At 36.2% G+C, this 23988-nt stretch overlaps 1 protein-coding gene and 1 long non-coding RNA gene across 3 annotated transcripts; one reads left to right on the forward strand and one right to left on the reverse strand.

Moving 5' to 3' along the window:
* Positions 1-739: 739 nt before the first annotated feature.
* Positions 740-3722, reverse strand: LOC135749298 (uncharacterized). 2 transcript variants are annotated; one of them, XR_012336217.1, is made up of 6 exons: positions 3698-3722; positions 2631-2741; positions 2063-2261; positions 1765-1815; positions 1320-1425; positions 740-1183 (listed from the first exon to the last, which is right to left on the reverse strand). It is a non-coding gene; the product is annotated as an uncharacterized lncRNA (long non-coding RNA). The 2 variants fall into 2 exon arrangements; XR_010532336.2 differs by lacking the exon at positions 3698-3722 and adding an exon at positions 2948-3126.
* A 16632-nt stretch (positions 3723-20354) lies between these two features.
* Positions 20355-23721, forward strand: isl2b (ISL LIM homeobox 2b). Its single transcript, XM_065267792.2, has 6 exons — positions 20355-20486; positions 20804-20993; positions 21256-21506; positions 22371-22642; positions 22748-22915; positions 23239-23721. Exons 1-6 carry the CDS (start codon positions 20429-20431, stop codon positions 23353-23355), a joined length of 1056 nt encoding a protein of 351 aa, XP_065123864.1. The 5' UTR covers positions 20355-20428; the 3' UTR covers positions 23356-23721.
* The last annotated feature ends 267 nt before the right edge of the window (positions 23722-23988 follow it).

The raw sequence follows: 23988 nt of genomic DNA on the forward strand, positions 1-23988 counted from the left end.
TGGATGATGTCAAATGATGTCTTTAAATACAAATGTACAACAGTACAGTGAAGCAGGGCTCTGCATTGCAACTCTTTCACTTGCATATATGCCCTTAAATGATTTACAAGCATAGTGGATGAGTGAAGACTAAAACCTTCTGTAAATGTTATAATGTTAAGGTTATATTATACTTTTATACATTTATGCTAGTTCCTGTGGCTTACCATAAACCATGATGTAAATATCTGAAAGTGACAACAAGGCCATTAATGCATTTACTAATGTTTAATACAACTTTGTTGTATTACGAAATCATCTTATTAATTCAATAAATAAATACAATAATAAATAAGACTAGGTTACCTAATCTGCCCTTATTGTATGTAAATGTGAAAGCATATGGTGTAAAAATGATATTGCAAATTTAAATGGAATATTGACTGTAACTTTGAAAAGATTCAACCTTTATGTGATAGGCTATGCATTATGCTATTTTTAACGAATAAGCAGACAAGTAGTCTAAAACCAACCATGTGACTTCTCATAGTAGAGGATATACGATGTGCTTTGACATTAGTGAAGCATTCGATTCAACTACATTTTTGTAGAAGATTAATGTAATTTAATAGTCACATACTCCAGTGTCCTACAAGTGGATTTATTGGTTTCTATTAACCCAAATTTAGCAAAATATGCATCTAACATAAAAGAAATCTATATAAAATGTTATAATAAGAAGATATAAAATAATATCATGAATATTTCAAGAACACTTTAATGGTATAATAAGATACAATAATAAATATTATACATTTATTTCAAGAACACATCACTTTACAGTTCACACAAACGTTTAATGGTATTTTACAAAACCAATCAAAAAAATAAATTTTTACATTAGTCTATCCCCACTAGTAGATTCACAAGACAGGGTTTTTTTGTGTAAACAAAACCCACGAATAACTCTTTTGTCTCATATATCTCCTGCTCTTCTCTAAAATATAAAAGGGAAGGGAGTCGACATTTCTTCTTCATTCCTTTCACCCTCATAAAACACGGTGTTTATAAACAAGTCCAACATTGTTATAGCCAACAGGACATCATCCTTTAGATCTTTTCCAGCTCATCTTCCCAGCAAGTGATCTCCTTTACCCACTCACAGGTCAGCTGAATGTTTCTCATCACCGCTGAGTCCTGTGTGCTATATAAGAATTCCAATAATAATATAATTTAAAATGATGTGCTGCTCATAAACAAATTCATGAAACAGGAAAGGTTAATACACACATTAACAAGTTAAACAAGTCAATCAGTACATAAACATTCCCGCTACATACATCTACTTCTGTTGTCTGGATGATCTCCATGACATCTGACTCAGGTGGTGTGAATTTCATGTTATCTGCATATGTTACTTTCTGGGTGAGTAGTTGTGGGACTTGACTGTAAGAAGAGACAAACATTAGAATGTTTTTAGGCATGCATTGCTTAATTTATATATATTGTCTGCATACTGGAAATGCACATAATGGAGGTTTTATCAGAAGTATAGTTATTAATATCATACTTTGTCAGAGGAAATGTCTAAATTAACTGAGCACCACCACTTTATGATTATTGGTGTGTCAGACTGGCAAAAGATAGCAATCGAAAATCTGAATAGTTCTTTTTTATGTTTTCTCACAGTCATAACATAGAGTGCATAGAAAAAACAAAACAATATTCCCAAATGCTGTGTTTAGTACACAGAGACAGGTGTACAGCAAATAAAAGACCACTTACCATCAACATAAATACCCCACAATCAATTCCTCCTAGCTGTAGAGGGGCACCCTGTTAATTATAGACAATACAATTAGATATACAATTAATACAGTAAATAGCGGTCACATCTAGGGATTGTTTTTTTTTTAAGTTAAGTCTTTCTCTTTGTTTACAGTTTTGTTAAAAATGTGTACTTGGTTTACTTAACTGACCCTCAGTGGGTTATTTGTGACAACTGTGTACTTTGTTCTTTCTTAATACTCCACTAAAGATATTTAAACAAGTTTACAAGCAGCAAGAAGTTAAAAAGCTGTACCTCAAAATCAGTACAGACATGTTCCAATGTCGAGGGGAAATAAAGGTGGGGATGCTGATGCTGGGGATGAAGGTGGTGTTGCAGCCAATGGAAGGTTGTCCAGAGGCTGGATTTTTACACATTTTAAAATGTTGATGTACAGTAACAGCAGTGAAAGTGTGGGATCGTCTGCACTTGAGACCATGCTTGATGATAAAATCTAAAACATAGAAAGCATAAATTAGCATCATTGTCTTGTTTACATGTTTTGTACAGTGCATTGCATATAAACAGCTTTTGTGATGAATCACCTTGCTCAAGAGCACAACATAAAGAGTATTTCTATACATGTTTTTAACTTGTCATAAGTAATGTAACGCAGAAAAACTATTATAACAACTGAAATAAAGTAGTTTAAATTCAGACATCCCAAAGGTTTCACAACACCAGAAAATATTAAATGAACAATATGTTTTTAGATTTAAATGCAAGAAAGAAATTACTATGACATGCACAAACAGAAAGGTTCAACAAACATGATGTTTATCACACACAGTATAATTAAAATATTTAATTCACACACACATACCTTTTAGTTGAACTGCATGATTTCAGAGCTCGTGTAAATGCTTATTTACAGTAGGCACCGTGATATAGAGAGCAGAAGATCCTGTCCTCGCAAAAGTATTGTCTGGTGCACCTGTGCAGGTTCAACAAATATTTAAATAAAAAAAATAAAAACTACAATAAAAACACTACGTGCCACTTGTGGTGGACGGGAGAATGTTAGCACATCGAGTGTTAAACGCGAAACTCAATATACTCCCGAAAATCACGTCGAGACAGCGATAATTGTAAGATTAAGATTTAATATACATATTAAAGCTCAGTTTATCTTTAAATTACCGTGCAATACTCCGGAGTACTTGATACAGGCTGTACATGAAGTTTAAACAAACTCTATCTGCGCCTGCGCACTTGATGCTGCCACGCCCACTAGATCCAGCGAGGGTGCCCCGCCTCGCTAGAGCTCCAGCTCCGCCCATTTGGCTCTGCAGCAGGCACCACTTGCAATAAACGAAAAACGAATTGACTGAAGTTCAAAGACACTCTTCATTTTTTGTTCAAAAAGGAATAACGATAAAATGATCGACAAATAACGAAAAACGGGACGTTTTTAATTGGTTTTTCTTTTTTTGATTCTGACACCAAAAACGGTTATTTGGTTTTTCGTTTTGAAACAAAAAACAGAAAAGCGGTATTTTCGTTTTATAATTACAAACGAATTACGGATTATCCAAAGATCCCCTGACCCCTAACGAGACGAGCTTTTATAATATCTGCGCACATAGCAAAAAAATAAGCTATGGGAACTCCGCGCTGCCAGCTGGCTTTCAGTGCACGCGGGCACATGCCTATCTCAGTGTAACACAGTAACTTATTATTTCATAACTTCTTAATATAAAAAGTTAAACTTGTCCCGCTCTTTATTTACTGTTTCAACATACTGCCCAGACGCGATGCAATGTCGTGTCTGTCAGGCGTCTCGCAGCTCGTATTAAACTAAGATGTAAACACAGCTGTATTAAGCACCATATATTCCTGCATTGATTCTATTGTTGTATAAAAACTTTCTGTAAAAATTCAAATACTTACGCTGCCGTCGCGTCATTCTGAGGTCGGAGAGCTCCAGGTTGTTTTCTTTTAAGATGATCATGCACATTTCAGTTTTACACAGTATGTGTTTTATTTGGTCTCTGCTTAAAGTATTCCCACACTTTTGATCACGTTCTGGCTGTTTGGTGTATAACACTTGCAGGGCTCTCAAGTTTTATCAAAAGTTTGGAGTGAGATTTCATCTGTTAGGGGAGGAGCCACTTAAATATTTGCAGCAGCGACCCCTCGGCCCCAACCAATTCTCTCAGGTTTTTGGTAGCAGTTAAATTTAATATATTGTTTATAATTGATTAGCACAAATAGAAATTATAACAGTTGGGAAATCTAATTAAAGACAAAGTCATAGAAATTAAATACATTGTTTTATTTCAAAAATACAAATATATAAAAAATTGCCCCAAATGAGCCAACTGAACAGCAACATTGCAGAACTTGCCCTGAGCATTTTAGTTAATTTTCATCTCAAAGTAGCACAGTTATGTAAACTTAGATATTTTTAAGATTTGCTTAAGAAGTACTAAACTAAATGTTTTAATAGTAAGTAGCCTACAAAATTAGTTCGTGGAGAAAGAGCACTTATTATGGAAGTGTACTTTTTCACATAGTGTGCTTTCTGCTGGCCCGGCTGCGCTCGTCAGTTTGACTGGGCTCCGCTATCTTTGCCTAACAATAAAACTTTACCAGACTCTTATCAAACTTTTGAAGGAGTAACCCCTGTCAATACAATTTGATTAGCTGCCTAAAAAGTGGAGAGATGTTCGAATCAACAAACACCAATGCGCTTGAATCGGATTATATCATTATTGTCAGAGGATATTGCCTTCAATGGACGAGCACAGGTAGGTCAAAACTTGCTAGCAGCTGGCTAGTCAATGTTAACTACTTATAAAGCTGTAATTTGCCTTAGCATGAGGTATTATTTAGCTATCTTCCTTACCAGTATTTGTTTTTTTGCGTTTTAACGCGAGTTCAACCATCATTTGGCCGCGGGATTGTGCCATGGTTTGTTGTTTCTGTGTGTTACGATCGGGGGAAACCGCAGTATCTGCGGTATCAAAGCTGGAAAAACAAAGCCAGAACGCAGTAACATCACTTACTGCGGTTTGCCTTGGTATTAGCATGGATTTTGTAGTTACTGCAATTTTGACACCCTCATTTCTCTGAAACGGGACAAAATTGAACCAGGAGACTTTGTCACAAGACAGAACAGATGTCATAAAGCTCATTTCAAGCCTTAACTCAATTTCGACCAAGTGTGTAGTTACTGCGCTTTCGCTTTGGACGGCAGTATTAGTATGGTTCAAAAACACTATAGTATTTCCTATAATATTTTTCACCTGGGATTGTTTCAGGTAGCCTCTAGTGTTTAGTACTTTCCTAAAGTTAAAGCTAATTCTGATTGCAAAGCAGTTCGATTTTTTTAATCAATAATAATTTACCTCGGCTATATTTCCCAACAGCAGTTTTTATTATCTTTGATCACATTTTTGTGATGTCATCCAAGAATCGTAAAATCAAATTGCTATAAAAAAGAATGCGTTACCTACCGCTTTCATCGGATTCTTCTCTTCCAACTGCCACTTCGTCTGTGTGACGTGAGAATCTATGTTGCCTAGTAACGAATGTGCTTGCAGCAGGATCACGAAATTTACCCAGAAACAACAAATTCTGATTTCTGATTGGCTGGTAGGTGACAATTATATCAGGATGTCTAGTGTGACCGTGTCCGCGGCTCGACAGATATGAACTCGGCAGAGAACTTATCTCCTGTGCCTCGTTCATTAATTGTATAGAGTGGGAAAAGTTTTCTTATTTTTTCAGCGTGAGAAATACAAGGTGTGGCGTGTGAGCGTGTGAACTGACTGAATTGCGTGATTCTCACGGTGAATGCGTGAGACTTGAGACTTGTATTATCCGGTCGGAGCTGAAGCCGCCTTCATTTGAAAACGTAAACAATGCGACGCATCGACGCATTTCCGGCAAATCGACGTAATTACGTAATCGACTTCGTCGACGCGTCGTTCCAGCCCTACTTATATGTGTACCCAAAATTCAGTTCTTTAAATGGATGAATCCAAGATCTTAATAATTTAGCAGAGTTACATTACCATTGGGTGGAATAATGGACAGTTGAGATTTCACAGGGGATGTATGTACATGTTTCATCTGACTAACTCTGGGTCAGTCAAGTGATTGTGGTTACAGATCAAACTTTTTCTTGCAGGCCTGCTCATGTACCCCATAAAAGTTTAAGTGAACTAGCCTAAAATCATACGTGTATTCACAATGCAGACACAGCATTAAATTAGCAAAGACACTTTTTTCATGACATAAACTATTCCCTTTTGTGGGTATATTTTATATTGTATTATATTCCTACAATATATTTTAAAAGTGGATATAACTGTTAAAGCTCCACTGTGTAGGATCTACTCCCATCTAGCGGTGAAATTCTATATGACAACCAACTGAATTTTACATTCTAGCCCCCCCCCCCCATTCGGAACGCGTTTTGACCTGTACGGTGGCCGTGTCATGCCAAGGTTAACATGGCCTTCAGTAGCTACAAAGCAAAAGCAATGAAAAAAATGAACAATTTGCAATGTCCTTTGCCTGTGATCCGTCAAAGCACACAGATTTATGTTAAACATGGAAAAAGTCTGATTGTCATGATATGTCCGCTTAAAATCACATACAAAAAGCAACCATAAACATAGCTTAGACACTCCTTTTTCATCGACGCGAGGAAAAATATCCCTGGGGCTGTTACACTTGGTATAAGATGTGTTTTCGTCGATCGGATCACAAGTGGACGACAGAGACACATCACGTTTACACTTTGTGTTTAAATCCGTCTCTTTTTGTCCATTTTCGACCGCTTCTCTCCAGATAACTGAGGGGATGGTGTGTGGACGAGTCCCTCTCCTGTCATTTAATCATGAGCGGGAGTAATGACGGGTTTAAATGGACGCGAACTAATATTATGTCAGAGTCCAATGCTTATGTTTTAAGTAAATGTTACATGTCCGTGTATATGTAAGAGCTTTCTCTGTTATTGGTGAAAAAGGATCGCTCAACTTTCACACGCTTGTAAAATGAAACGAAAGACGCGCAGATCAGCGGCGTTAGTTTTATCAATGAAAGGCTAAAAATAGGGCTGTCACCGTGTGTTTGTGCTAGAGGTCAGAAAAGATGAAAAACATTTCTCTCAGTACCTCAGATTACATAAATGGGCGGAGAGACGGCGTGTGGCTGTTCGAACACATTAAACCACATGCGTGTTTACACTAAGTGTTATGCATAATCATGCTATAGTTAGCCAAAGAACTATAAAACTTCAAGTTTACAACACAGACTGTATAGATGTAAACGAATATGCTGAATTACCTGTGGAGAAGATAGAAAGTAGCAACTTCGGTGTCCCTTGAGCCCCATCTTGGAAATCTAACATTACTCCAATATTGACTTTGGTCTTGTTGTTTTTCCTGTCACGTTGTCATTTTAAATCCCCTTGGCGACGTGTTTTTCAGCTAGCGACCAGCATGAGTGTAGTCTGAAAGCGCGAAAGGCAGAGCTTGAATTTCCGGAATGTCCCTCATCAGCGAATGTATTTCAAAGATGGAGGCACAACATGGATTCAGCCAGTCGAGCGACTTGACCGTATGTATTCTAAATAGCAGATTCTACACTTACGAGAATACTTTGATTAGTGGGTGGAAGTAATTACACATGAATGAGTATACTTTTGAAAGAAAACATGGGTTTTTGCTAAGAATTAACTCAAAAGAGTACACAGTGTAGCTTTAATGTGTGTATATATATATTTAACTGTAAGTATAACTGATTTTAAGAATTAAAGGCAGGATAGGCAGGAATTATCTAAAAAAACTTTTTTACAAATTTGTTTAAACTGTCTTTATATACCAATACATAATTAAAATGTAAGTACTCTGAAAAAGAGAGTATAAAAATCGAGTGTCTGTAGACCTCTCACCACTGTTTTAAACACAGCTCATTTTTCCATTCACTCCACCCCCTCCCTTCTGGGTTTCTTCTAAAGCCACGCCCCCAAAACACATGAACGTGCGACGCTGACCGGCTCTACTGGGAGCGCGGTGCATGTAGTAACATCATGTCAGAATCACATGTAATAATACACCTAACTTTATCACTATGAATATAAACAAATAGGATGGCTTTTAGAACTCACTATTAAGCCAGTGTTTTGCATGGAAGAGTTTCCGTGATGAAAGCATTGTTGACTCTGATGAGGACTACACTCCGGAGACAATACCGCTACTGCATCGTCGACTCGAGGAAAAGCCTGGCGATATTTTTTCTCGTTTGATTGCTTTGTTTATTCCTTTGTTTGCCTTGTTTGCCTTCGCTGACTGCATATGCAGGTACTGTGAGTTCTGAATGCTCTTTCTCTGCCATACTTTTGCCCGTCCTAGAGTGCCTCGTGCACGTTCAAATCATTTGGGTGTACGCATGTGTGGGCAGATCCCATAGCAACAGGGGTGGTGCCATGGTCGCGCGAGAGAGTGATAGTCGCGCAAGCCAATCATTTGTTTCGTCCCGAATGGAAATAATGAGCTGTGTTTAAAACAGTGGTGAGAGGTCTACAGACACTCGAGTTTTATACTCTCTTTTTCAGAGTACTTACATTTTAATTATGTATTTGTATATAAAGACAGTTTAAACAAATTTGTAAAAAAGTTTTTTAGATAATTCCTGCCTATCCTGCCTTTAAGTATTAAACAGATTCTTTATAGATATTGATATCATTTTAAGTGTCTTTTCTGTTTGATTGAAGTTCTACACTTAAGGTTTTTTTGTTGGGCTGTAGGGTTCTATAAAAAGCCTTTCTGTTGCATCAAAGTTTATCTGTGGTGGAAAAAGGGTTCAGAATAATATAAGAAAGAAAGCATGAAAGGTCAACTAAAGGTTCTGTGGGAAACCAAAAATGATTGTTCTATATAGCATTGCTTCGAACCACCTTTTTTAGCTAAAGTAAACCAGGCCTTAACACCTCTGAGATACTTTGACATTGACAAAGAAAGACAGTAAATCACACATCAAAAAGATTGAGGGTGGATATGTGACATCACAATCAGAAGCAGTCAAGTGCTGCTGATCTGACCATTGTACAAAGAGCTCAATAATTCAGACCTTTTATAACAGACACACCTGAACTGTGACTCCACTCACATTAACATTGCATGACTACATTTAAAAGTTTTTAACAGTATATTGTACCTTAGCCTTATTGTTTTAGCAACATTTTAATGAACATGTTTTTCGATCTCTTTATTAGGATACAGTACAGAAAATACAGGAGTAATGTAGACGAAATGTAAACAGAACCCACAATTTTCTGAACATAATGGCTTTTTCAGCCAAAGGTTTGGTTTAAGTGTGACCTCTCTTGGCACTATAAACACATCTTGAATTCTTTTGAGGAGACGGAAGTCCTATACTCACACTTTTATGTTAAAAAGAGTCTGCAGTAAGTGATACTTACACATTTCCTGTATTTTCTGGTTGTGTTTCTAATAAAGAGACTGAAAACAATCCAATTAATGGTGGCTTAAGACTTTTGCATGCTGTTTATATTTTATGGGATGTACGTGAACAAAACCTGGATCTGTCACAAGGCTGTTTTTAACAATATAGAAAATCACTTTGGGACCTTTTTCAAATTTTTAAAAAGCAATTCTAAATTACTTTGTAGTCAATGATTTTGCTAAACACCTTAAAGTATTTTTAAAAATCTGGATTCATAGCAAATTAATGTACAAGTTACCTAGACAAGAATATACCGTATGTTGTAGCACACAGTGGTGGCCATCACATCTAATTCCAAAGAGTCTTCCGAAGAGATCTGAACCAGGAGGAAATGCAAATAAATTATACATATTTTAAAAAGCTTCTCAGGTTTCCTTTTAAAACATTCTTCTTAAGTGCACCACATCCCAGCAAAGTGAAATTGCCCTGTAGAAGACAGCTACTCCAGAGACTGTTAGCATGGCTACATGGGAGTTTTTACATTTTACATTTACATAAAAGTTTTCCGCTGGGTGGAGGAGGACTTTATCCTCCACACTTTCTGTTAAAGAAGTGGGTCAGTCAAATAAAGTGAAGCTGAGAGATTTATGTAGGAAAGCTGGATTGAGCTGGAGGAATAGGGGCTAACCCTAACCCATATCTCAAGATATAAGAATTCAGTGACACACCATAGGCTATAAAACTGAACAGCGTGAAAGGGCAGGACATTGTTTGTACACTAGTGAATTGTTTTGATTTTGATCAGATTACTGTGAGACTTGATGGAAAACTTCAGTGATGTACATCCTATCCATTTCAATTGTTATTTTATTGTGTTTGTTCTGGATGACATTAAAGGGGGAGGGGGGTTAATGCTATTTCATGCATTCAGACTTCTTAACACAGTTTAAGAGTTGTAACCCTCTAAACATGCTTAACATAAGCAAAGCAGTTAAGCTTGTGACTGAGTATTTCTGGGCGAAACTCAAGTCTCCGTTTGCCTACAAGTTTCGTAAAGTTTTTTTTTTTGAACGGGGTATCCGTTATGACAGATTGACCAAATATTCCTTTTATGGGCCTTTACCCACCAGAAAAGCGTGCCTGCATGTCAAGTGAGAGCGAGAACCCGCATTAGCATTTCTCCGTCGAGTATCGTATCACTGCACAACACGCAACAACTTTGTTTTATCAAGATGGTTTGACAAAAGAAGTGTGTTTTTGGATGTAAGGAGAAGAAACCCTTATTTAGTTTTCCATGTCTTAAGGATGCAGTTCATTTTTCCCGGACAGCAACATAATTGCGAAGGGGTTTACTGTATGTTTGTTCCTCAGCAGCATTTCGGAGAGGATTGCTTTACAAACAAGGCTCAGTTTGATGGCAGATTTGCCACTTGTTTACAACTGATGGAGCTCAAATCTCATGTGCAACACTAACAACAACAAGCATTTTCCACCTTAGTTGGCATTGTACTGCACTTGTGTTGACACCTTTTAACCTGGGCAAATGCAGAAAAAACACATGAAGATTTACGTCGTTTTTTTTAAAAAATAGGATAAACAAACAAGGATTAATTACCAGATAGAAATTCCCTGCTGTAATCGTTGCTGCTGTTGTTCCTGTTGATCAATTACTGACTCAGTATCCGATTCTGTATGTAAGGCTGTATCTGACTGTAAAATGTTTTTATTTAAGTTTGATTTCCATCGATATCACAGCTGTTAGATAAGTATCCAAAGGCTGCAACTCTTTAGCTCCGCCCACTGTACGCCTTCAATTGTTCGTCTTTCTCCAGAAAAAACAGAATGGCCGTTCTGTCTTTTAATAATCTAACAACACGAAAGACTCTTTGGACATATGAAGGATGAAATACTGCTCTATAGGTAACCAAGATTATTATTAGATTGGCAAAAATGTCTGTTATGTGAGCTTTAACTGAAAATTTGTGTCTAAATAAATACATATATGTCTACATCAGGACATTACACAGACCTCTACCCTAACAGAAAACTTTAAGCACTTTTACAATAAAAAAAAACTCTATTTAGCATATTCACAAATGAGGATGTCCACAAAGGTAGGTTTTGTTCTGGTTTGTCAGGTTTTGCACTGCCCAAATGTACATGCAAAGAAAAAAGGCATAACTTTTATTCTCGCTGTAGTATTGTTGACGCCACCGGCATGTCTTGGAGACGCTGTGCTTTGGGAGCTGATTTTCCAAGTATGGTAAGTGAACCTTAAACTTTGTAAACACACTGCATTGGACCAAAAACACAAAACAATGTTTTTTTATAGTAACGACCCCTTTATCAAAATGCAACTTTATAGTAGACGGTTACCAAATTATATAATACAATTATTTTGAATAATTTGGAACTTTTTAATAAATTGTTAAAACATTTATTTTTTATTTTTATCAATTTATAAATTATCAACTTTTGATTTACATTACTAACATTCACCACAACTACATTAAAAAACGTCTTTATGGAAGACAAGAAAAAAATTACCTCTTGTGCAGAAAAGAGATTAGAGTTCTGTCATCATTTCCAGACTTCCAAACTTACTTTCTTTCTTTTGTGAAGTACAAAATAAGATCTTAGTGACTAAAAGTTTTAGTCGCCATTCATTTTCACTGAAAATGTAATGTCTGTAATGTTACTTTTTTGTTGTCCATGAAAGAAAGTAACTCAAGACTAAATTTGAAACAACCTGAGGGTAAGTGAATGACATAATTTAATTTTGTAGGTAAACTAACATGACAGTACATTAGATTTTGATTTCTCAAATTCAAGGCCTTGTCAGTGGAGCTCAGGATGGTCACTGGCTCTGCACACCCTTATTCTGACATTCATAGTCAATAAACAAACCGGTTGGGCCTATACACAAAATCACTTTCCAAAACATTCACCTGTCCTCTTTGGTACAATAACCTGTCAAACTCTGAAACCACTATACAACTTTCAAGAAACTGCCAAGGACACATTGTGTCAAGAGCAAACCTTTGACTAATACACAAACAAAGGAATATATCTAATCTTAAAAAAACTTCTGCATTTCACTTCTGTTCTAGCTTGTGTATTCATTTTGGATTTATGCTAATCAAATTTCTTGTGATGAAGGTTGCGTTTTATAAAATCATTACATCTTATATAGGGTTAACTACTCTGCAGACAATATATTTCAACAAAATAAACCTTCTTGAAAAGAATATATGTGTCACAGTCTGTGAAAAGTAATTTGTGTGCTTTATTCTGCATAAAACCATAAACAAAACAACATTCTTTGAAAATATAACATTGATACTGACTGAGTAAGACCATATCAAAGATTGAAATCAATGAGTGAAATCAATCTTTGATGCTCCTAATCTCAAAATTATTTATGGATATTATGGATCTCATTATTATGCTGGATTTCACAGACAAGATTGCAAATACAAACTACAATAATAAAGTGAAGCAAAAAAATAGAGATTGAACTTTACAGATCTTGCCTTATGGTTATGGACCTCCAACCAAACCAGGTCTTTGACAGCAGATGCTCTCCATAGGCACATGAGTCTGAGGGTGGCAGGGGCAGGGGGGGAGGTGGGGGACGGCGCAGGGATCAGAGCCCAGCAGCACTTCCCTGTAACCCCTCCTGGGAGCCACCCCATCAGCTGTGCACTTCTAAATGCACTCACATATTAATATTTCAGTGCCACTTAATGCCCCTGCTGCAGCCCCTGAGGAGCCCGGCATCAATTTGTGAACATGCCGTTAAAAGCCAGGACGTATAATCCAGAGTGAGAGCTGCTTCTCTTCCCACCAGACCCTCAGTCCCCAGCTACTAACAGATAGCTTTGGCAAGTTTCTCCTGCACAAACTCTTCCGACCACCCCCACCCCAGCTAAAAAATATAGTATATCTGAGTACAGAAATGGACAAATGGCCTGGCAGTTTATCTCTGGTTGGTCATTTTTTCCCAGAGCGCTTGTTGCTGTGCAGTCTGCCGTCTGTTAGGCGGTGGAGAGGGCAGTGATAGTGTGTTCATATTCTGGCCCCATGGTGCTGCTAAAACACGCACATGGTACAGAACAGGGAATATAAAAGACACCGCCTGTTGGTCCCGTGGGAAACTGCTACTGTAGAGATATACATACCCCATTCAACCAAATGTAAAAACATTAGCATCCCAGGCTTTTCACATGGCAATAATTATTAACCTGTCCTAATCAGTGCTTGTTAGTGAATACATAACAAAGATCTAAGGATAAAAGTCAAACATTTGATCAGAAACTAAAAGTACTCAGTTAATGAATTTATTACACTCTTAAAATGCTGGATTGTTTCAACCAATGGTTGAGTAAAATATTGAAAAACCCAGCAAATAAACCTAGAAAATGTCCATAATTGACCCAACCATGGGTTCAGACAACTCAACATATTTTTTTAGTGTAAGTAAGTGCAGACTAAGTTAAAATAATGATGTAATGGCACAAAGAAATCCATGCATTTTCTTAATATTAATGACACTTTATTATAGCGTATTGGTCTCAATGTCACCATACCATATTAAAAGAAACCATTGAGTGTCGGGGAATGTACACAGCCGGTAGTCGGTATTGGAATAGAACTGATTTCCAAATAATCACAATAATTACTAAAATGTAAATTGAATTCTAACATTTTTATTTACTATATTAATTATGAATACTACATAAATACATTGACCTACACTACAATGTATTGAGGACATGATAGAATCAGATAGTAATTAGACAATAAAGTTAAACACAATACATTTTTCTAACTATAAAGGTTCAATTCTTGTCTACAAGACTTTATGAAGAACCCCTTAAAACCGCTGGAGAACCAACAATGCTGCACACTGTATTGTGACAGTATGCAAAGGAGCTGTTACCTTCATTAGAGTGACAGACACATTTGTAACAACTCTTAATGAAATTACAAGAGCTGTTGTCTGTTGGATGGAGCAGAGATACAAGCTCCACATTTGTAAAATAAAAGACCAGAATGACAGCAACACTGTTATGATGATAATTTAATTTCTTCCACTGCCAACAAAGCCGAAAGGCCCTGAAGCGACAATCAAAAATTAATAGTAATTATTTTGTGAATGCTGCATTAAATCAGACATCTTCTGAATTAATCATAAGCAACATGATTCTACTTTTAGAGAAGTGTGCATGAGGACCTGTTGTTTTTTTATCATGTCTCTGTTATTCTGAGAAGCTATGGAAATCTTATAAGAAGCCTTATTAATATACTGCAAGTATTAAAAGGTTTCTTTATATGGAAGGGAAACTAAAGAGAGAGATTCACATGCATTTTTGAAATTGAAAATAAAATAAAACATGAACAGGCTTGGGTGATCCTTATCAGTGCTGCTTATATGCTTATATGCACAGGGTAATTTTCTTTTGAAAATACTGTAGGCTATGTGCTGTGAATCTTGACTGTGGTTTTGGCACATGTAACCATTGGGCTGGCTGAACACACAGCACTTTAAGTCTCATTTCTAATGAGAGCAGTAAATAATTTAGGGCTTAAAACTGCTATTAACCACTTTAACTCTGTTAATGCAGACCCCTGACAGATGCCCTATGTCCTACTATTGGATGGGACCACAGATCAAACGGTTCTGCATGAAATAATAAAGTACCATTCAGAGTGGGTTTTTTTTGCTCGTTTTACTGGTTTTACCGTTGCAAAAAGTAACATGGGTTAAAATTTTTACAGTACTTTATGCTTAAATAGACACATGCACAAATTAAGACCCGTTCAATGTACAAAAACAATTCTAGAGGGTGTACATCAGGAGGGATTATATGACTTTCATTTTGGGGGGGGGGGGGTGCTCAATAAAATAGAACAAATAAAAAAAATAAAAAAAATTCTAATGCAGGTTAGGCGTGTATACGGACAGTGGCAGAGCTAGAATTAAATTGGTTGGCCAGTGGATGGCCTATGGCTGTAATAATGCTTTGCTGCCTTCAGATTTTAGAGTCATTTCAACTTTCTATGATTTATCTTGACAAGAGATGAGTTGCTACAACTTATAAAATGAAGTTGAAATGTTTGAATATAAGTTAAATAACTCTAGTCAAGATAAATAATAGTAAGTTAAAATGCCTTGTAAATCTTTTACAGTGTACTTTAGGGTCCATAGTCCATGAAAGAAAATGATGTGCAGCCTTTATCAAAAAAGCAAGAATGAATTTCATGATTACGGATTACGTCATATTACCCCACATTAGACAATTATAGATTACTGCACTGCATGCATGGATTAGGACTGCATAATGTTCAACCCAGTCTGTGTTGCAATGTTAGGCAGAATTTTAAACTTATATTTCTCACATCTGATTTACTGTCTGTCTGTTAATGAAACAAACGATCTCATGTTAACTGCAGTAACTTTCTTAAAAGTTGTTGAGGAAATCTAAACTCAACGATAAAACTTAAACTTAACACTAAGATTTTTGGGCAAAAAAGTAATTAAAACTATTTAAAATTAATATGGATTAATTTTTGTTACAAAGTTAACCAGTCATAACAGTGAGTGATTTCTCTTCTTCTTATTTAGTTTACTTTAATGACAGAGACAACTAAATGTTTACATTCGGTTAAAATAATGAATTGTTTACTATCATACTCACTAAGACAGATATTTTGAGAGATGTTCATGTGTTTTTGTCTGTAAACCAAAAAGACTCTGACAAGAATTTAGATATGTGCACGCGCGCTATTGTTGGGTAGGAAGCTGCGTGCTGCGCACACGATGGTCGACGCGTATTCAAGTTCAAGACGGCAGTCCAGTCCACACAGTTTCTCTAATCTCATACAATAAAAAGATCACTTCAAGAATAAAAACATGCCGTAAAGTTTTGTTGTAAAACAGTAGCCAAGAGAAAATGAAAGAACAATCAGCATTGACTTTATTCAGAAAGAGACAAACTGCACCCTCTTCAATAGCCTAGGTGAAATTATACGTAGCCTTAACTTTTCAACGTATATATTTTCTTAATATTTGTTTTTAACAATTTGCCGCAGGTCGAAATTAACGATTATATTACTGGAGGGAGTGAAAGTAGCGCATTCAATTTGGACAACCCAGACACCCCTCTAGCTCCGCCACCCATTGGAGTATTGTAGATGGGCTAAAGAGGGAAGGTACGAAGTCTGCCCTGCTGCCGTTTTCAATTGAAATTTAAAGAGATCACGAGTCCGTGTACAGTTTACGAGCTAACATAGCAACATTATAGGGGGACTGAGAATAAAGTTTTTTTTGGGGGGGGGGGGGGGCTCCCATGGCATACATGTTATGACAAGGTGTCTTAAAATGTAATTATTTAGTTCTAATCCTTGCATTTAGCATTTCAGTATTTCATAATTATTAATAGGTGATACAGACTCACTCTGATTGACCTGGATGTCATGGGAAACAAATCCATCATACATTTGCAACCATGCATGCTCTCACACTACATGTTACAAAGAACATAGCATTAGAGCAGTATATATGTTTAGAATGACATATAGAGTAACAGGCACTGTGCATAGCATGAATAGAATATTATGTGTTTTAAACAAATATTAGAAAGTATCATCATTTTTAATCCCTGGTCTTTGAGAAGGATGATTAGGACAAATCTTAATACAGTAAACAACGAAGTCTCTAATGATATTTTCTGTCCTGCTTATACTCTTTGACAGATTCCCATCCTTTACATCCATAAAAAAGATCAGGGATAGTTGTCACAATGATTACTTTAACTGTACACGGTAATCACATAAAAACATATGAAATTAAAGTATTGCTTTACAGTATATGATACCGTGTGAAGTTCACCATAATGCAAAAGTGGTTGTGCCCATTATTGTAATCTGTAAAAGGGTTACTGTGATCTCAACAAAGCAGCCCCTATGAGATGACCCACAAGAAAATGGCTTTAATTAGTCCACTAAGCTGGAGTCTTCATCTCAAGTAAATGTACATTATTGTAATTTTTTAGTAAAAAGTGTTATTAATCTTTCCTATAAGCAGAGTTAGAGTGCAAGTTCCAAAATTGCCATCTCATATGCTACTGGGCATTATGCTGACAAAAGTAGTTGTCAGCAAATGTATTGTACCAATTACATTTTGCATAATTTTATTTTTATTGTATAATTTTGTATTTTTTCTGGACTTTGCTAGTAGAGAGTGGATAAATATGTGGAGTCTTTACCAAAGACATTGTCAGTCAAGCGGTGCCACACTCACAAAAATAAATGTTTTCTTAAATATTTTCTGGCATTATGGTTTAAAAATACTTTAATATACACAATTTTGTTCTGTTGCTCAAAAGATTCTTTGTAGTATACTTATGATTACAAAAGGTAAGAACAAATGGTCGTTTGGGAACCTTTGACTAAAAGGTTCTTTGGGGAACCAAAAATGCTTCAATGGCATCACTGCAAAGATCCCTCTTTAGCACCTAATTTGAAATAACTAGTGAAGGTTGTAAAGAAAGGTGGAAGGGTGCACCTGCAAAAATGTATAGCTTTAATTTACAATAGAAAATTTTGCAAGTTTATAATACATAACTAATGTCAATATCATTCCATGCATCCATTTCAATGTCACTTTTTTACAGAAGAAAGTACAAGTGTGCTGACAGATTTATTTAAATATTCCTTGTGTTCAGCAATCACAGCCATCTTCAATACATTTGTTCTAAATAATCTTACTAAATTTACTAGAAAGGCCAAACACCAATTTAACTCTATACTTTCATCTGCACACACATGCATGCATGTTCATGACACAGTGAAGAAAGCTTTCTATTAATGCAAAACAATACACATTTTTACAATTCTATTGCTTGACCACACAGATCAAATAAACTTACATATGAAAACCATAAGCATGAGAAATGTCAGTATGTGAATTAGTTTAAATGTCAACGATATCTTGTTTAATCATTAATGTTACATACGGAGCTAAAAAAAACTAACAAAAGTAGGAAAAATACATCGCTACATTGCCAAACGTTTAAATTAAAGCGTTTTTACTCATTGTAAGTAGGCTATTGAGAATGAGGAGATGTCGTCACGACACAGTGCCCCGCCCCCAGAGACCGCGTCATCCTCCCCTTTCCACCATTTTGGGTGGTAACCTGCCAAACTCGTTCATTGTTTGTATTGGTAGTAGAGGAGTTTGTCGCGCTATTTTAGAATGCCTGGAAAACACTGTTGTGTAAAAAATTTGCACCAGTGTCTCCCACGATTGTCGTCGAAAGTCTAGGAACCATTTGTTACGTTTTTTTCGTTTCCCTAAATGGAAAAAGTTTCAAGGAGAGCATGTCTCCGATGTGACAAGATGACGTCGGATTTCTTGGGTGGCTGCAGTAAGAAGAAAGGACATTACTTTTGACCGCATCTCCGAGTCGATGAGAGTGTGTTAAAACTCATTAACATACAAAATAATATTCACCTTATATTCAATAAAAAAAAATTTAATCTGCCTGCATTGACACTATTTTTGTACTCTTTTACAAAGACATACAATGTACATCACTGCATGTAATACATTAACAAACATTATATATATATATATCACTACTTCATTTGAACTTAACTGAGCTGGATGATACATCACTGTTTGATCCACAGAAGCAAACTTTGTTATTTTCCTGTTATTACTGTTAAGCTGCTTTGATACAATCTGGATTGTAAAAAGCACTATATAAATAAAAGTGACTTAACTAAAGGTGAAGCAACTTACCTTTGCCAGTACAATGTTATTTTTCCCAATTTGAGGCTTAACGTAAGATGACCAAGTCGCGCACCCAGCCGCAGCAGAATGTTTCGTAGCTTTCCAATGACTTCAGGCTTTTAAATTCTTGCATAGTGTAATAACTGATGCCGAAAACCAAGTAATTAACAATTTCCAAATACGTGCAGTGGTATAGAGTCTAGGTCTCTCTTCCATTCAGCTGCAGGCACCTCGTATGGATCAACGTTTTTAATATCCGCAAAGCTTCTCTAAATACCTCTGTTTGGCATTGGTTGTAAGCTTCTCCCTGTAAGGACCCTTTTGCCGCATTCTTCTCCATTTCTGCTAAATTTTCCTCGAAATTTATATTACAATTTCTGCTCTTTCCCGCTCCCTCTTTGAATTGCTCATACACTGTTGCTCCTGGCAACCGTTAGCGTGCCCTCCCAAAATGGTGGACGGGCTCAATTTGTCACGTGACAGCAAGCTACCGTGACGCATGTCCTCATTCTCAATAATTAAAAGCCATATTTTTATGCTGTTTCGATGCATTTTATTTGAATTCTTTGTAAGGAAAGAATAACGAAAGCTGTGTAAATTAAAACGGTGTTGTATCATCCTAAAACAATAAACGGAACCAAACAGGCCGCTGGCAGATCAAAAACAATTCTCTTTCGTCATAAACAGTTTACTGTTCTCCGTGATGCACACTGGAAATAATGTTGCTCGAAATTATTATTGAGATAAAAATGGCGTACTACAATGATTTGTCTTTTCAGATTTTTTAAATCAAGTAGCCTAATTTAGCAACAATAACCTTGCATAGCGTTTTGCTTGCGGTTTGCTGGACAGGTCAGGTTTAAACTTTAATTTTTACTGTTAAGGTTGTTTCGGCTATGTACTTAAGCTTTTCAACCAGCAGATGTCACCGTATTGGTGCTTTGATTTGGCCAATCAGCCACATGGCAAGCATAATGTCGCATTGCCCCCCAAAAACATGAAATAAATCTATTTAAATACCCAAAATAAAAAATGTGTGTCTAACGTGTGTCTCACACAGCCCACCTCACAGCGCTATGAATTTAAATGTTTTCAGATTATTATGAAACATCAGGCTGTCATGTGATTATGTCTGGGTAGTGGTAGGATACTGTATGAATTAAAAGCTAACTAGTACACTGTAACATGTTGCCCCCTACTGGCGCATTTTAGTTGGCTTTGCGCCTGACGTCACGTCTCGTGTGGTAGACAGCGCTTTCTGCCCCCCCCAACCCCCCCCCCCCGCGTTTACCCCCTTCTCCATCTCTCCTCACTCTGGACTGAAGTTGCGGGACAGCCGGGAGCGAGCAGTACCTTTTCTCTTTATTTCTATAGTCTACACGCAGTCTTCACAGCCAACCTGTATGGTGGATATAATATTCAGCTCTTCTTTTTTGGATGATATGGGGGATCGCTCCAAAAGTAAGTGTTTACAAATGATCCTTTGCTAAGGAATGTGTCTGTTTTAAAGTATCAGTTATTGCTGTTGCCATTGTAATATCACCATTTTCCTGATTCCAGTCATTCGGATAAGTTTCTTAAAAATATGTATCTGCTCTTTTTTATATCTTCATTTTACACTTGCCCAATTAAAAAATTTAAAAAGCAAAATATGTTTACTTTATTTTCTGTGATATTGCTGTTAATGGAGTAAAATACCTAAAGATGCAATTGCAATTTAATTAAATCCTAAATAACTTAAGGCTCTAACTCAATCTGGTGTACTGATGTACCTACAGAGAAGTCCGGACTTGCGATGTGTGTTGGCTGTGGCAGTCAGATTCATGATCAGTACATCCTGCGGGTCTCCCCTGATCTGGAGTGGCATGCAGCTTGTTTAAAATGTGTAGAGTGCAGTCAATACCTGGATGAGACATGCACGTGCTTTGTACGGGACGGAAAAACATACTGCAAAAGAGATTATGTAAGGTAGGTTTTTGTTTGGTGGTTCGGACTAAACATGAATCATTTGTATAAATTTGTATTCAAAAGTTATTGTATAAATCTGGAATTATTTGCAAAGCATTTTCATGAGTACCAAATATTGAACATGGTTTTAAGAAATTATTTAAGCAATTAAATAATCTAACAATCGACAATTTCTATACGACGAAACTTTTTTTTTACAATTAAAATGAAACAGGCACGAGTTTAGTAATTGCACAGACTAAATGTAATTTCTTTAATACAGGTTGTTCGGCATAAAATGCGCAAAATGCAGTTTGGGCTTTAGCAGCAGTGATTTGGTCATGAGAGCTCGGGACAGTGTTTATCACATCGAATGCTTTCGCTGCTCGGTGTGTAGCCGGCAGCTTTTACCCGGGGATGAGTTCTCTGTCCGGGATGATGAACTGTTGTGTCGAGCAGACCACGGTATATCTCTGGACCACGGCAGTCCTCTTAGTCCGGGAAACATCAACAGCAGATCCTTACATATGGCAGGTTAGTAGTAAAATTTAATTTTTTGGGATTCCTGTAAATGTAGATATTAGGCCTACTATTGTCATATCTTTGTCGGGTATAAACAATGCGTAGCTTATATAAAAAACTATTAACCTAACGAAAAAAAGTGATATTCAGAAATATCGAAACTGGAGATTATTTTGCAATAATTATTTTTTAAAGCTTCCCCCGTCATAACAGGGTAAACTGATATGTAATTAAAGCTGCTGTGGGAGGAATCCTGTACTGTTGTTACATAATGGCTAATTACAGTCCGATGCGCTTGATAACTTTGTTTAGTGAACTGCTGATAAGCTTGAGCAGGAGAGCCCTAAAGACGGAGAGCTGTAAGCTACTATACTCACAATGGTGTTTAAAGGTTTTAAGGCCATTGAGTTAGTAGGTTATACAGTTTATAATCAGTTTAAAATTATTTTTTAAATTGCATTTAAATATTTACACTCAATAATATACAAAACATTACAAATTATTTTTGAAAAGCTTTTTGTCAGCTTGGTTGGTTTGTAAAAAGTTCAGTAATGTTTAAAAAATAATGTGTAATGTTTCTAAATACATTTAATTAAATACAAATCACTATAGCCTTTATAAAAATACTAATAACTATTATATATATATATATATATATATATATATATATATATATATATATATATATATATATATATATATATATATATATATATATATATATATATATATATATATATATATATATACACACTGTAATATAACAACAACAAAACATAATAATAATAATAATAATAATGACAATAATAATAATGACAATAACAATAATTATTTATGAATTTTCTCATCAAACTAAACTTTTTTTGACTTTTTCAGCTGACCCAGTGTCAGTCCGACGGAACCACATGCATAAGCAGTCAGAGAAGACCACACGGGTAAGGACTGTGCTAAACGAAAAACAGCTGCACACTTTACGGACGTGCTATAACGCAAACCCGCGTCCAGATGCGCTCATGAAGGAGCAGCTGGTGGAGATGACAGGCCTGAGCCCGCGGGTCATTCGAGTTTGGTTCCAAAACAAACGCTGCAAGGACAAAAAAAGATCAATTCTCATGAAACAGTTACAACAGCAACATGGCGATAAATGTGTAAGTGTCTTTCTTTTATATTTGCGACTAGCCCACCTATTATATAAATATAAACAATATTAACAGGTTTGTTTAGTTCTGTGCTTGACAGTGTTTTTGGTTCAGAATCTGCAGGGTATAACGGGTACGTCGCTGGTTGCAGGCAGCCCAATAAGACATAACCCTTCAGTGCCGGGACACCAGGTGGAATTGCAAACTTATCATCCACCCTGGAAAGCTCTCAGTGAATTTGCACTCCAGAGTGACTTAGATCAGCCTGTCTTTCAACAGCTAGTAAGTGAAGACTCAGATATATTCTAACGTCGCTTTTGGCATTTTCCTTTTTAGGGTTGCCCAGTTTTATAATCTTACTTATATTTACTGAATGACTGTAATAATAATAAAAATAAATAAATAATAAAAATAAGTATTTAAGCTATATATTTACTTGAGAAGAAAATTCTAGGTGTTTATGTAGCTTAATTGGTACTGTGTTATTGTCCATGGTTAGGCTTCGATGCCTAGGGAACATACATATATTTTGAATGTATTTTAAGTCGGTTTGGATATCTGCCAAATGCATACATAATAATACAAAAAAAATATCTCACTTGCAGGTCTCTTTCTCAGAAACCGGTTCTTTAGGAAACTCCTCGGGCAGCGATGTGACCTCTCTTTCGTCACAATTACCAGACACACCGAACAGCATGGTACCGAGCCCGGTAGAGACGTGAGAACGACTGGTCGTCGGTTTTACTGCAAATCAAACTCTCCGTAATCCTCATCACGGACGTGGGAAATGATATTAGTAGCCTATCACCGGACTGCTTCATCAAACGTCTTGCAACCAGCTCTACTGAGGGCAGAGGAACCATTTATACGTCACCAAATGGTGTGTCTGGAATAAGATTATGGAAAGTAGACCTTCGGTAAATGAGGGACCAAACTCATTCCAAATGGATATTCGTTATGAGCGTTATTATTTGTGGTTTCTGGATTTTTGAAAAATATCTTTTCGAAAGACTCAGTTTCAGAAGATGGGATTTTTCCCCTGTGAAATGTACTAGTAGATGCAGTCTCTGAACAAAATTAAATTATTGTTATTTATTGTCACACGAATTTGCAGAAAATAAAAAAACATCAGCACAATTATTATACTTACATTTTTGATTTGAAAGTAAATTCAAATTACTCTAATCAAAAAGTTTTATTTGTGTAGACAAACCGAGAGAAGAAGTAGGTTGCGTTACAGACGGTTAATAATAATACTTAATTATTGTTGCAATATTGCATTTTTTTAAAATAAAATCTGGGCACATTTCGTTTATTTTTATATTACGTATCTTTTTCATTAAGTCATTAAAAAC

This window comes from Paramisgurnus dabryanus, chromosome 2 (genome assembly GCF_030506205.2).
Source record: "Paramisgurnus dabryanus chromosome 2, PD_genome_1.1, whole genome shotgun sequence".
NCBI lineage: Eukaryota > Metazoa > Chordata > Actinopteri > Cypriniformes > Cobitidae > Paramisgurnus > Paramisgurnus dabryanus.

Coding starts and splice junctions, on each gene's coding strand:
- isl2b (XM_065267792.2), top strand. CDS start 20,429: ATGGTGGATATAATATTCAGCTCTTCTTTTTTGGATGATATGGGGGAT. Junction 22,643..22,747: donor AGCAACATGGCGATAAATGT/GTAAGTGTCTTT, acceptor TTTTTGGTTCAG/AATCTGCAGGGTATAACGGG. Junction 22,916..23,238: donor AGCCTGTCTTTCAACAGCTA/GTAAGTGAAGAC, acceptor TCTCACTTGCAG/GTCTCTTTCTCAGAAACCGG.